The sequence below is a fragment of the Rhea americana genome, unplaced genomic scaffold (genome assembly GCF_003343005.1).
Source record: "Rhea americana isolate MKP2758 unplaced genomic scaffold, rheAme1 scaffold_5, whole genome shotgun sequence".
NCBI lineage: Eukaryota > Metazoa > Chordata > Aves > Rheiformes > Rheidae > Rhea > Rhea americana.
In genome coordinates, this window is record NW_028186645.1 from 6,649,840 (window position 1) to 6,664,430 (window position 14,591).

Sequence of the window (14,591 nt, forward strand, 5' to 3'; positions counted from 1 at the left end):
CTGAGACATGAAAACATACTAGAAAAGCTGCACAGAGAAAACCCCTACTTTTATCTGCTTTTCACCAGATTAAATCAGAACTAACATCCCTGATGCCAATAGAGTTACTTTTGTACAAAACTAGTGTAAGAGAAGATGAAGGCAAGTACCAAAGAGTTTGCTCATTTTTTTTTCTTTATCGTGCGGTAGTTACTGAGCTGAGCGGCATGAATTGGGTGCTCCTTATTTCTTGAAAGTCAAGGGATTTCCAGTGAAGCACCAATAGCAGAGTTTTCTCTTCCCTACTGCTTTTTTTTAATGACCAGTCCATCTTGTGTTTGCTAGGGCATCCAAGCAAGTTGCCAATTCATGGCATGAATTCCTATCCTCTGGGAAAAAATCTGCTCTTTTCTAAAGAGATCATCAACCAGTCAGTGGTCTGACCAACCGATAGCAGGGGAAACAGTGACTTGGAATCAAAAAATTCAGTGTCCTAAGGCATCAACCCCGAGCACCAATTAACATGAATGTTAGAGGGCACTTTTCCAGTACTCTTACAGAATCTCTTTATTTCTCTCTTATTGGCTAAAAGTGGTTGTATTTACAAGTAGGCATTGAGTCAATTATTTTTAACTGCTATCTCATTTCCATAAGCTGATTTAGCTACTCACCAGCCCTTGTTACAAACTTTTGTCAACTTTAAGATTTCATAGAAATATTAATGGAAAACTATTTCTGTAGTCCCAGCTGTTTATACGCCTTAATTACAAAAATCTGATATATAGTTTCCTTTTGATTAATAAACTCAAAGCAGGGGTGTTTGACTGTAATAATAGAAAGTGTGCTCATTCCCCATATGCTATATATGCTCATAACCTGCATAAATTACTAGACTTCATTTTAACCCACTTGTGGGAATATGAAGCCTTGCTGCCTACATCTACAGATAAAGTTGAAGTCAGCAGGAGCTSTAGGTGTCAACAAGAGAAAAGCAGAGCTAGTGGTTAAGGATCTAGTTCTGATTTTAGACATGACTTCATGTGTTGCCACAAGCTTCCAGTGCTGCCTAGGGCAGGTCACACTTGGGTATGCTGTGTCTGCCTGTGGAGCACTTATTGTAGACATCTCAATGGCTTCTCTCTACTGCCTGTGCATGGAGCCAAGGTTGGGTGCACAGGAGGGCAGGGAGTTTGAAMCTCTTCTTCTTCTCCTTACCTTGAATGTCACAGCGGGCACATGGACTATCTTAGGCACGTACAGGCTGAGCACAGCCCTGAGATGCTCTATATGGGATAACGGGCACTGCGAGAAGACAAACTAAAAATCATCAGTGGCTCTAATACCAGCAAACTCTAGGGAGGGAGGCACAAAAGCGTACGTAAATGAGGACACCTGGCCTCCCTGACAAGTCAGTGCTGCTTGGCATCCCACAGGCCCCATGCATCCTGCACCTCAACGGCAGCAGGTCACCGTCAGCACTGACAGGGGCTTGCCTGCTGACTGCGGCAGGGCTCTACCCTCAGGCTGCTGCCTCCTCAGCTCCGCTTTCACTCTGGGTCAAAGCCAAGTCCTCAGACCTGGTTTCTAACTCTGTCTGTGGTATCTCGGAGAGGGGTATGTTTGCAGCTGGCAGAGTTAAATTAAGTCCTGGCCTTGCCAGCAGTCGCTGTGACACTAGGACAGAGCTGGCTTGTTCAAGGTGGTGGTGTCCTACTCCAAATCTGACTTGCTTGCTTTATTTTCCCCCACCTCCCAGTAACAGGAAACATTTATTTCGTAAATATCCATAAGAAGCTTAAAATAAGCCTTCTCTTCTGCCACAAGCCCATCCTATTACGTTTATAGCAAAGCAAGTACAACATCAGCTTCTGGCTGGGGTGCAGCACTTCAATGGAAAGGGTATTAATTAAATATGATTTAAAGCAACTGGAATTCTGCCCAAGCCTCCATAAAGAAATTAGAACCTGTTTTAGCACRTTCATTTTTCTTCTCCCTCCACGGATATTCTGACAACCATCAGTGATAATACATCGCACTTTGTTCTAATATTTACCAAGCATTGGAAGGATGCCTAGCATCAGCTCTCCAGGAAAGCTACATTTTCGTCAAAGTTATTGATGGGAAAACTGAGGCACATAAAAGTCAACTGAGATTTGTCCAAGATCATAAGAAAAAATTGTGACCATCTTTCTACTGACTAGCATTTTGCTATCTGTTGTCCATCCCATACTACCTTTGCAGGGTTTGATTTACGGCATAGTTGAAATAGGAGAGTTAATATGTGTGGGCAGCATGAATCCCTTTCAAAAGCATATGTTCTACAGACCAGAGGAACCTATTCCCCTTGGAAAAATTGAAGTGGCTCTTTAATTAAAATATAGCAATTGCACTAGCCAAAAGAAAGAGATAATCTCTAGTCTATCAGGCCTCATTAATAGTAAATCAAATACAGATATCCTCCTCCTAAAGATAACAAATCAGAACGGTCATGCATAGCTTTATTTTCCTTTTCGAAAGTGAGAGAYGACAATGAGCAGTGCAGTGGAATTGTTCTGATTCAGTTTAAAGAGCTTCTAGCATTGGTTCAACACTGACTACTGATGTATTGGAGGCCAGTTCCCTTCACATAGACTCAGCTAACCCACTCAAGATACACTGCTTCATGTCCATGCCTTTGTCAAATGCAGAGCCATATAGGGGTGTGTCAGGGCAACTCATATCCATCTACGGCAGATGATAAAATTAATCCTAAAAACTAGAAAGAGAAATATTCCAGTGTAATGTATATTCTAATTATCCTCTTCTTCAAAAAGCAGACTATGCTATGCAAAACTATTCCRCAGAAATTATTAAATCAGACATTTTAGGGTCACCGTATGGGTCACTCATCTAGCCAAGCTCCCCACTAATGCAGAACTATCTTTGAACTATATACTCCAGTTCTCTGGGGAGTTCAAAGATATACAAAGGATGTAACTTCACAACCTTGGCTATTCCACAAGGTAAAAAGTRTTGCAGTTAGGAAATTGTTCATCTGTTCATTCTTCTTCAATGACCTTAGAAAGAGGTCTCTCCATCTTTCACATTTCCACCTTACGCTTAAGGCATTTCCATGTCATTCTCAGTTGTGGATTGATCAAGCTCAACCCATTTTTGTCTCTCAGCATTTTTTGTAAACTCATCCCTACAGTTCTTCCACCTTCTGCAGAGCAGCAGCTCCCAAGTAGCAGTCTCACCAATGCCAGGATACAGCACACAACAATTTCATGTTGCTAATTTGCTCCTTGCTTATCACTCTGCAGATCTCACTTGAATTTTTTGACAAAGAGAAAAGCAGAGATTCTAATTCTAATCTTATCATCTAAATTTTAATCTAATTCTAATCTAACCCCTTTCACTGTTTGTCTGAGGAGAGGTATACCTGGAAGATAAAACAATAACATTTTTTTTCTGCAAAGGATTACAGTATTTCTATACAAATGAGATACCTGGTCTAATTGCACACACAATTCCCCCTGCGGGTATTAGGGTGTGCAGGAACAGCTGGAAAGTTAGGAGCTTCGTAGCTCTATATAAGTCCTGTCCTACTTTTTCTAGTGCACAAAGCAAAATAATTCTGGCCTGTTTTCAACAGAGAGTCCAAACTTTCCTTCTCCTATTCTTTTTTTACACTAGCCAYTCCTGGTATTTTTAGCTGCAGATTACTTATTTTTAGGTTGTAGTTTACATTCTTGGAGGCATTATGATGCTGTTACTTAAGTTTGCACAGGTCTTGGAAAAACTTGGTGAGACCCTGCAGTGCTATCACAATTGTCCCATGAGAAGGATTCATTCCACTAGTGCCACTGCCTACACTACACATGTGAATATCTGAACTGGTACCCCTAAATTCCTTTTATAGTCAACGATGAACTAGTCGATACCRTCAATGGCATTTAAGGCATGAGTCATCTTGCCCCAAGACAGACACCTGCATGTAGTCAGATGAATTTACTGAAATCCCTTGACTAAATTGTCATCGTATATAAAGAGAAACTAGACAAGATGCCCATCTGCAGCCATCTACAGCTAGTTATAACTGTAAAAGTGTCCTGCTTCAACATACACACTGCAGTTGTACTCAAAGGACTGTTAGGGAAAAAGGTGCATTGACTATGACTGTGAACTGGCCTTCCTGATTCCTTGTGATGCATCAGAGCCACAAGCTGATTGCCTTCCACTTGATGGAAAAATGTTTAAACCAGCTGAGGATCTGACCCATGCAACTTATAGTCTAGGTATCAGGAGTTCAACCGTAGTAAATTTATTAGGCAGATTTTGTTATGTAATATGAATTGCAAACTTGTATTAAATCAGAGAATTTAAACTTTCTTAAAATACAGGATATACAGAGACAGTTAAGGCTGACTTCAGTTTCACARCTCAACAGTAGAAAGATAAGAACTACCACGGGGACAGATGTTCCTGTCTGAGTCTATCCCTAGTTTTAAAGAAAACTTAGAACCTGTCAGGACACCCTAGCTTAAGAAGGACTGGTGCTAGATATCTCTCAATACCTTAACATTTGAAAATCTATGTTTTGCAGGAGATCTGAAATAAAACTTGATTTGGTGGTATTTACACTTTGTTTTGAGATATAAGGCCATGTTCCCAGGTCAGTTTGTCCAGCCGTCAGCACAAAGGGGAGAAAGATCTGGCTTGAGCTGCCACCTAGCAAGTTAAACCAGACAGCATAAGTAGTTATCATGTTACTGAACAGATTTTTTTTTTTGACAGAGGTTGACTGATTTTAGTCCTTTGACATAGGAGATAATTAATTTTGTAATCCATCTGCTCTGATCTTGGAAGAGGTGGGAACTAATTCAGTGGTGAGAAAAAGGAGCTAAAAGAAGAACAGACAATTACACAGGAAACAGAGCATGGCCTGTGCTCTTCCTGTGTAAAGAAGTGTGTGCTGCCTCGAGGCTGGCTGAAAGCAAAAGGGGCACTCGGTTGCTGCTTTTGAGATGGGGAGAGGGCAGAGAGAATTCCTACTCTGTAAAATCRGGTCTGAGCAGCTTGCAGCATGCTGGTCTAACTAGCACCAGTCAGGAAATCTCTGTCAGAAAGAAAATTTAAGTTTTCTAAATGTTTTTCTCTGCCAGGTGGAATATCAAAATGATTAAGTGATCTGGGGACAGTTCATTCTGTTGAGGAGGTTTTACACATTTCATTTCTAACCAGATCTACAAAACTCATTTTAATGAATTTCCTTTTGAGTGTACTGTCTTCCAGGAGTTATACTACAGCATTMCTCTCCCTTAGCCTCTTTCTTGGATTCAGTTCTCTAAATACCAGGCCAGCTTCCTTCYGACTGTGCTCTGATGTGCATCACGCATCATCTATACTGGCCAGGCAATCAGATCCACAGGGGAGAATTCAGCTTCAAAGCTATAATCCTCTTGAATCATTACCTCAACTAGAGAAAAAAGCTGAGATGACCAAAATGMAGTGCTTTAGTTAGCACAGCAAGCCATAATGAAATTGTCTGATTTCATGAATATCAATCTGTTAAAGCATTTAGACATYTTTGAATTATTTCTCTGACCTCTATTTTCTGTTCCGTAAAATGAAATGAATTCAGTAGGAATGCTGTACCTGGGTTYCCCTGAGCCATGGAGTCATAGATGAGCTTGCAGGACTTCAGCAAGATGGCAATCTTCTTTTCTGGAGAGTAGGCCTTGTGCATGGTCGTGAACTTGTGAAGGATTTTTTCCAGTACAACAGTTTCAGGCACACTGGTCGTGACACCTAGGTCAGTAGTAGTTGTGTTTTGTATCACGAGTTGGTTCTCTTTCAGCTGCTGTAAAGATCCATCTTTGCTGTGGATTTCTTTCAAATAAGAATCAATGGCTTCTTTTAAAGGTTTCAGGACRCATTTGTACAAAGCTGACTCAGCAATCACATCTACACAGAGAAAGCAAGGACAAAAGTCCATGGCAGATAATCAACACAAACGCAAGTAAAACTCCTGAAAAGAAGATGTGATTTTTTTAATGTACTATCGCATACCTGAGTGCAGTTACATCCCAGAAAGCAGACATTTCACTACCAAGGCTCAAGACTGACATCAGTGCACAGTCTCTGCCACTGGAGCCACAGGGAAGCTCCTGATACCAACTGCCCAACTCTTAGCTGACCAGTGAGTTACCATCAGGCAAGCCAACTCTGGGAAGAGATGAGGAATCGACAGCTCTGCACTTATGGATGCCCAGATGGGCGCCCTATTTGAGATGCTTACTTTGGGATCAGCTTAACTGCATCCTCARAGTGCACCTTTCTCTCCACTAACCAAAAAGGGCGGTGTCGCCACTACCTGAGTGTCAACCTCTGCTCAGAAGCCTCTTATCCTTACTGCCCAAGCGACACTAACTTAGTAACATGTAAGTCACTTCTTATGCCACCCGCGGATGAGGAAATGGTCTGTGTGGGTTGAATGTTTGCTTAATATTTACTAGGAGACAAAACGAAGCATGAGAGACTAGGAAGCTGCCTTTCATCTGTCTGCTTCTGTCGCTTGAAACCTAAAAACCAGAAGCAGAGCCAGTCAACCACAGTGGGAATCTCCAYCATCCACAGTAAAAGGCAGTCCTCTCCTAACCTGGCTGGGCCATATCGTTCTGTGAAGTAGCGAGAGATTGAGCTAACCAAGCATGTCTGCGTGAAGGTGGGTGAATCCTTTCATATACAGAGCTCTACAGAGCAGAACAAGCAGACAACTTCTTTCTGCCTCCWCTCCACCTTCTCTAATTAATATTTCTTCTGTGCTGACATCCCTTTCTGTTTCCAAGAAAGGAGTTACTGGAACAGAAATTGTGGGTGTTACATGAGACACATGAAAAGGGAAGTTGTAGCTCCCTCTCCTGGCTATGGCAAGTGGCCAGCAGCAGGTCTGTACCTCTGGGGAGGTTGCAGGGTTATCTGAAGGCTTGACTGGGTGAGAAAGGAGGTCAGAACAGTCTGCTGAGRCTAACATCTGGGTTCCTCTGGATCCTGGCTCTCCACTTAGCTGAGTCTCAGTCTGCAGCTACTGGAGCTGCAGGTTCTCCTGGAAACCCGTGTCACATCTTTCCTGGGAACCAGTCCTTGGACCTTTTCCTCTCATAAGCAGTGAAAATGCATGTCTGGCCTTCATCCAAAAGAAATAAATACCTGATAAGCGCAAGGAGGGCTCCTGCCTCTCCCGGGCTGGTGCCCAACAAGGCACAAGATGGGATAACACTAGCTGCCAGTCACCATCCATGGTGGCAAATCCCAATCTTTACATGAGAGATCTTTTGGAAAAGGGGGTTCTCTCCACTTTTGACAGCTCTCTGCCACTCATTTCTTGCCACCGAAGCTGCGAAGGCTATGACTTATCCATACACACAGACTGGGGAAAATATTAGGGCAGTCTGCTAAGGAAGATATATCTGAGCCAAGACACCAGTGCTATCTCTGACTAAGAGAGACAAAAGCAGAGGAGGTCAAAGCAGCAGAGTACCATATTAATGCAGTTATACTTCTGCTGGGACCCACACTATCATTGGCAATGTTCTATGTTGTGTTTTCTAGCTCCCAGTTTGCTTAGAGGCAGCTTAGGAAATCTCATACCTAGCTCTGCATTGGTTGCCAGGTCCTCCAGAAACAGTTGCAAGTCGAATGAGTGCATGAGTACCTGCGTGCCTGTTTTATCTATATTGCTTTGCACAGGATAAAGATTTTGCAGTTCTCTGTATGCTCCCTCATGAATTTATGTTAACCTTAGTAAGGAGGGAATTGGCACATTACTGCCCCACAGAATACTGAATGAAAAGCAACGAAACACCCCAAACCAACAAAAAGATTCTTTCTTCTTCTCCAAAGCAAGCTATGTCTGAAGGAGAGAGAAGCAATGCTACATTTTGGACCCAGCAGTGATGTTGCAGCAGGTTGCTCTTCCACCTTCTTTGGAGCTGAGGAGCACAGACTGTGATCAAATGATTCCTCCAACCTGCCATTCAAAAATACTGTAGCCTTGTCCCTCCTTGTGAGGGACTAGCCCCTGAACTGGCTGCCACGTTAAGGAGAAAGCTCTCCTTCATCATTGCAGAGCGCTGAGCTGCGGTGGATATGGAACGCCACAGGGAACAGAGCATTGCTGTCAGGTTTTGGCCTCATATGATTCCAGTGAAGACCTATCTTTTTTGTGTCTGTGTGTGTGTGTGTGTCACATATTTATATTTGTTTGTGATATGTGTATGTGTGTATATATATTTATACACACATATAGGTACATACATATATATGAGATACATACATATATATGAGACATACATATATGTATACATGTGCACGCACACAAAAACTTTTCCTCTTAAAATATTCACAATGGGATTTTCCCCTCCTTGGTCTCCTGAGTTTTAGAGCTGCTCCTTTAAGTGTTGCCAGCTGCAAAGCAGACTTCAGCTCACATCCCTCAGGTTTGGGAGATGGGTTATAATTTTGCAAAGCAGAATCTGTGTCTGCCTAGTCCTGTCTCCCTCCTCATCTTCCCAAAACCTCCCCCGACGATGAATAGAGCACAAACACCTACCTATCTGTTCCTCGGTGTAGGCAGCTGGGTCTATCAGAGTTTTCAACTCAGTGCTCTGCACTAAGTAACTCTTCAGCTGAGTCATCATCATCCGGATTTCTTGTAGCATTTCTGTGCTGGAGCTCTGCTTTGCCATCATCTCTAAGCTGTACACTCTGTAGTCCTGCACAAGGTTGCCGAAGTATGAATCCTTGTCTTGTGCCAGCTCCACTATCTTCTTCTGCAGCTTTCTGTCACTAGACAAAAAGACTGTGAAGACATTAGACAGGCTCACAAAGGACAGTCTGTTCTTGGCCTTGCCCAAGATCACAGAACGTGTTTTTTTACCAGATGGACAAGCCAGCACCTCTAGGTCATCCTCTGTGCTGCTCGTGGAGTAGGAGTCTGGCTCAGATGCGGAGGCTGGAGCCATGGTGCTGCCTCCTGGACCCTCCAGGGAGGAATGCGAACCTTTCAGTTCTGCAGAGCTGACGGACTTGAGGCCACGTCCTGATTCAGTCTCAGTGTTTGTGCAAGTGGCACCAGCAGTTGCTGGTGCTGAGACATCCTTGGATGAAGCAAGCCCTGCAGCTGAGTTCAGCTCTGCAACTGTTCTTTGCTTGGACTGGCAAGACCTGGGGCTGATTGCTGCCTGAGAAAGTCTCTTCTTTCTTGGTGGTGGGATAGGAGGTGTCTTTCCTTTCTTGGTGGCACTCATTTGTGTTTCACGCATATCTTCTTTCTTGTCCGAAGGTTCAGGCTTTGTCTCCTGAAACTGTGATACAGCTCTTTCAGGAACCTCCCCAGGCATTTCTACAGTCTTTCTGCACAACAACCTTTTATCTCCACTCTCTGTATTGGTGTCCTGTTTTTTGTCGGTGCGTTCCCCTTTCAGCGTTTCACAACTTCCAGGCTTACCCACACAGCTCTCATCTGAAGTCCTCTCAGATAGTCGCCTCCGTGGGGGGATGGAGGGCTGGGAGCACTTCTTGGGGCTCAATGCCAATGGCTCCTTGACTGAGCAGCTTTGCTTCCCTTCTTCTTTACTGTCACCACCCTCAATTTTCATTTCCTTGATGCTCTTTCCTAGTGGTGGAAGCAGCTGATTTTCTTCACAGGCAGTCATTGGGTCGTGGGGGAGCTTCAGAGAGGATTTCAGAGYGTGACTGTGAGAAGGTGGAGGTGGTGGCGGGCGGCGTGGAGACCTCTTTTCAGCGAGCGCGGTGGCAGGGGGGAGATTGGTGCTCACAGCATGGCTTTTAGGAGGCAGTATATCTGGAGGAAAAGGATTACTGCACTCTTCTATAAAAATAGGATTCACGAACCACAGCCTGTCATTTCCTATTGACAGCTCAATTTCACATGAGCAGTGGTTTGCTCTACTTGCAAAACACTGTGTAGATCTTAAGCTGTCTGCCTGGGCTGTGCTGAGAGTAGAGGCTTTTGCAGGATGGGATATCCCCTCTCCTCTTCTGTGGTTTRAGGAGGAATCCCAGAAGTCTGTCCCAAAAGGAAAAAAAATAGGAGAGAGACTAGAATGAGAGAATTTTAGCTGCTAATGGTACACGAAAAGTCCTACTGTGTGTTAGGAGAGATGTTACACAAGCTTTCACACCTCTGCACAAAGAAGCATGAAGAAAAGGTCGATTATTTTGTGTGTGTAAGATGCTTCAAACCAGAGTATGAGCTCAGAAGTTTCACCAGAAAGATATTTCTTGACAATTTTAGGAAATTCATATAGTGAGAAAAATTAACCCTGTGCAGATTGTGGAGGAGGGTACAAGTAACAAATATGAATGACTGAGAAAAAGGGTAAACTGTGGCTTGTTCAGAGATTACTTCCTTCTTAATATAAATAGCTGTGGATAATGATGTGGGCATGTGGAGGCCCCAGGCACACACTCTCTCCCTTTTGCAGACCATAGGAAGATGTGGAGCTGGGATATACAGCCTGGATAAGATCTGCCCTGGAAACACCAGAGGTGTCAGATGGTGACCACACTGTGCAGCAAGCTGATGTGGCAATCTATTCAACTCATAGGTCTGGTCCTACTTTGCACTACAAGCAGGTCTCAGTTCAGAAACGTAAGAAAGGAACACAGACCTTCTATAAATTATAATTAGCACTAACTTCTGTAGTTSTGGATTATGATTATCTGTAGTCATGCCCAATGTCTTTTTTGCACCTTGCCTCAAGACTTGCTGCCTACAGGTGTGAAAGAAGARTAAGGCCTTAATACACTACATATAGACGAAAGTTTTATACTGAAGGAGTAGAGAATAGTTAAATATTTCAATGAAAATGAAGATGATATTTCAGATGCAACTAATCATTTATATATAAATATATCACAAACCTGYTACTAGAATTTGTCTTTAAGTAATTCGTTTTTTTTTTTTTAATAGAAAGTTTGTTTACCTTTTAAACAGATTTAGTATCACATTTAACCATTTCCCCTTCCCCTAGAGGTGAGGTTTCAAACCTGCTTGCCTTACTAGTCTGATCGCTTTTAATTTCTCCTAGAGTTGCTAATCTAGGGTCCACTACTGGAAGCATCAGTAAACAAATGATCCTGAAAATCTCACTTGCTCTGATCCAAGGAAAAAGGATGCATCTCTGAGAGTATTCATTGGGTGAGGACAGCATAGATGTCTTTAGATTTAGGAGACAAGGGCAAGATGGAAGATCATKGGAACACAAAGGTGCAATGACTAAATCAAACTACTTTGGTATGCTTCTCCCTGAACATTGAGTTGATATGGAGTAGACATTCATCTGGGTGGATTTGCAGAGAACACTTAGGGGACTACAGGGCATCCCCCTTGCCACATAATGCCTCCATCCTGCCATGTTCTTGGTGCCAAGCCTGCCTCTGCCTTCCTGCAAGAAAAAAGAGGGGATACATGGCCACAGCATTACACTCAGTATTGAGCACTGAGCTCTGGGGCCATAGCACAGCTCACAGGATCGTGCCTTCAGCTCTGCCTTGTGAGGCCCTGTTCTCCATAGTTCATCAAACATAGTTCTTGTATAGTTGAACTATGCATCAGCATAATCTCCAGCCCTTTACGGGGAAGTGGGGCTCAGGCCCATGCTGGCCAGCACCCTGRGCAGGGTCTACCTATACTTCTTCCCAAAAACAAGCACTCCAGAAAAAGACAGGAGGACTTCCAGTTTCTAAAGCAAGGTAGAACCTAAAGCAAAGCACAGAAATTCTTCAAATAAAGCTCAGCTATTCTGAGGTTAAAACAGCTTTTATTCTGATTTCCAACCAKGAGAAGGAAGAGAATAAAGAAGCTTAAAATAAAAGTGTTGTCAGCAACAGCAGCACTTTTGACAACAGGATTCAGTTGAGCACAGATGGCATCATGCTGCCTAGCCCCTCACTTCCAGCATGGCCTGGAGTGTAATTTCCTTGAAATGCTTCAACTCCACAGAGTATCAGCAAATGCAAGGAAACAGGAGTTGCTGGTTTAAGTCAGAAGATAACACTTCTGAGTCTCATGGGTTGAGGAAATGGTGAGTGAGCCAGTTTGCAAAAGGGAAGTTGGTTATTTTTCTCAGTAGTGGGCAAGCATAAGACAATGTGATGAAAATGCAGTGCTTAACTCAGACTGTGAAGGGCCAGATGAGGCAGTGGTGGCCTCTTACCAAGGACTGCCCAGCTGCTTCAGAGGCTATTGCAGCCCAGGCCTCACTGTCTCATACAGCAGAAAGGGCAGTCTGATGTTCTCCCATTGCTTTTCCTGCTCTTGCCTTAATTTACACCCTGGGAGGGAAGGGTTAGCAGTTCTYTGAGGCTTTGACACTTCTGTGAAAGCACGTGCTTTCTACGCACCACGGCCATGCTAATTCTTCTGCCAAGAAGCCTTCTGTACCAGACAGGTCAGAACTAGAGGGTCTGTGCCATATCCTCTTTGACACTATATATAATGGCCAGATCCTTCTAAGGACAATCTGGCTTTCAAGTAGACATCTTATTTCCACCCCTGCAAGAATACCTATCTCTTTGTAAGAAATGACAGTTGATATACTACAATTTCAAACAATGCCAGGTTTTCTTTTGGAGTGCAAAGTTAGCTGGTAAATACTGTTTGTACCCATTAGGTTTTGTTCCAGGAAGCAGCAAACAGCAACACTCATTACTTCATCCTGTTTGACTTTACCGAGACACAATGGCACTCCAAGGAGTTAGGATCAYTTCCCAGGAAATCTGTGCTGAATGGAAATCCTTCCCTGGCATGCAGTGTACTATGGTGTGCACACATCYAGGCATCACCACTTTTATGACCACCAGCATACAGGTGAGAAAGAARTCTACTACAACCAGCACTGCTTTGGTGTTTGTGCTTTGGTTAACCCTTCCTTTTAGAAGCTGCTGGAGACTGTTGCCTGAACCAGGACCTCCACAGCTGGCTCAGATCAGGCATCCAGAGAGAGAAGGTGGGAGAATCATAAAATACTTTTTACATTTTTAATCCAAACATTTMTATTTGTTATAATAAACTTGTTATCAAGTTTGCAACTTGTTATCTGAAGTTGCAAAGTAATTTAAGTAATAATTGCTGCTTGGATACATATACTCAAGGAAGCTTTGGCAAATTGAAATTTATTCAAAATAGGGGATGCTGAAAGTGTTAGAGGAGAATCAAATGCAATGAAGCTAGMTGAACTGAAACCACTGGGGTGGCCCATCCCTTCTGGGAGGTGTAATGCAGAAGATACAAAAATAGATCCCAAAAGTCCCACGGTATTCTACTCAGTAATTCTAACTGAGTTAACTCTTCAGCTTTCAGCCTTACTTGACTGATTGCAACAGCTGAGGAAAAACTGAAAAGCAAAGTAGCATGAAAGATAGTTGCTAAATTTAACAGTTGTCTAAAGCGAAATGTGTCTGAAGGGAAGAAATCAGAAGGAGTTCTTCATTAGTTAACAGAATTGCATTTCCCAGCTCTGTGACTTTATATATATGATCTAAAATTTGCTTGCTTTGCCTAGTCACTAAAAATAACATTCCTTTTTTTGTAATCTTATGTGCATGAGATAAGAGAACATGCTGGGACGCTACACACTTCTCTACTAACTAGAAAACCTGCAACAGGAATTCATGTGCAAAAATATCACACTCATAGTTTCTCTGCACTCATCAGAGGGTAAAACTACCTGAGTGTTTTCCTCTTTTTGTTTACCTCAGATGCCAGTATTTACCTCTTTTCATTTATGTTAGTTGCCAGATATGAACTACTTTGAGTATCTGTCAGTTATCCTGAAAGGCTGTTCTACAGTTCAGTTATTGAAATTTATGTCCCTAGCTTATAGTAAGACTGTAGGTCACACTCTGCCAAGAAGTCTAAGTAGAGGKTCATGTCCAAAGGTGTGATGTGGTCTTTATTTCCAATGTGCTTCCATAGATACGAAGATAGTAAGTTTCTTTTCTCCAGGAATCCTTAACTATTCTGWAGACCAGGGTTTATCTATTCACCAGTTGCATTACATGTTTGAGGCACCATAGTTCTTGTAAGCCTCAGTGAAACTGGCTGCTTTGAAAGACTTACCTATCCCCAGACTGGAGACAACCTCAAGCTCTTGAAAGCTGCTAGCTTCTAGTATTGCTTGTGGTAGCTTCAGAGTGAAAGGCAGCAAATCCCTGTAAAAAGAAACAGCGAAAAACAAGCCAAAGAATGAAACCCCCAATTGTCAAGAACTCCAAATTTTACCGTTGGTTTTTAGTGATTGGATTTGCTCATAACTTCAGGCTTGTTCTGCAAAGTACAGGATATTGTCAAAGRAAGATCTTACAGCTAGTAAGAAATCACGTAAATTGTACTGGCCTGGGTTGTTTTCATTTCACAAGAGATCACCAGCACCTGTGAAGGTGCTTCATGTAATTTTGCTGGCTTTTGCCTTTGCTTTTTGCTGTGAAAAACTGCAGTAATATCTTCCACATCTGGAGAGGCCATGAGGCTAACTGTTCAAAATACCTTCCCATGAAAAGTGAGATTCTGCAGATGGCAATTATTATAATTAGAAAAGCCATTC

At 42.7% G+C, this 14,591-nt stretch overlaps 1 protein-coding gene across 1 annotated transcript in view; it reads right to left on the reverse strand.

Moving 5' to 3' along the window:
• RIN3 (Ras and Rab interactor 3) overlaps positions 1–14,591 on the reverse strand; it is a 70,206-nt gene that overhangs the window by 9,317 nt on the left and 46,298 nt on the right. The window contains exons 5-7 of the mRNA XM_085317531.1: positions 14,108–14,199; positions 8,573–10,051; positions 5,617–5,925 (exon numbers count right to left, since the gene is read on the reverse strand). Coding sequence (XP_085173657.1) covers positions 5,617–5,925; positions 8,573–10,051; positions 14,108–14,199 — 1,880 coding nt within the window. The remainder of the gene's footprint in view (positions 1–5,616; positions 5,926–8,572; positions 10,052–14,107; positions 14,200–14,591) is intronic.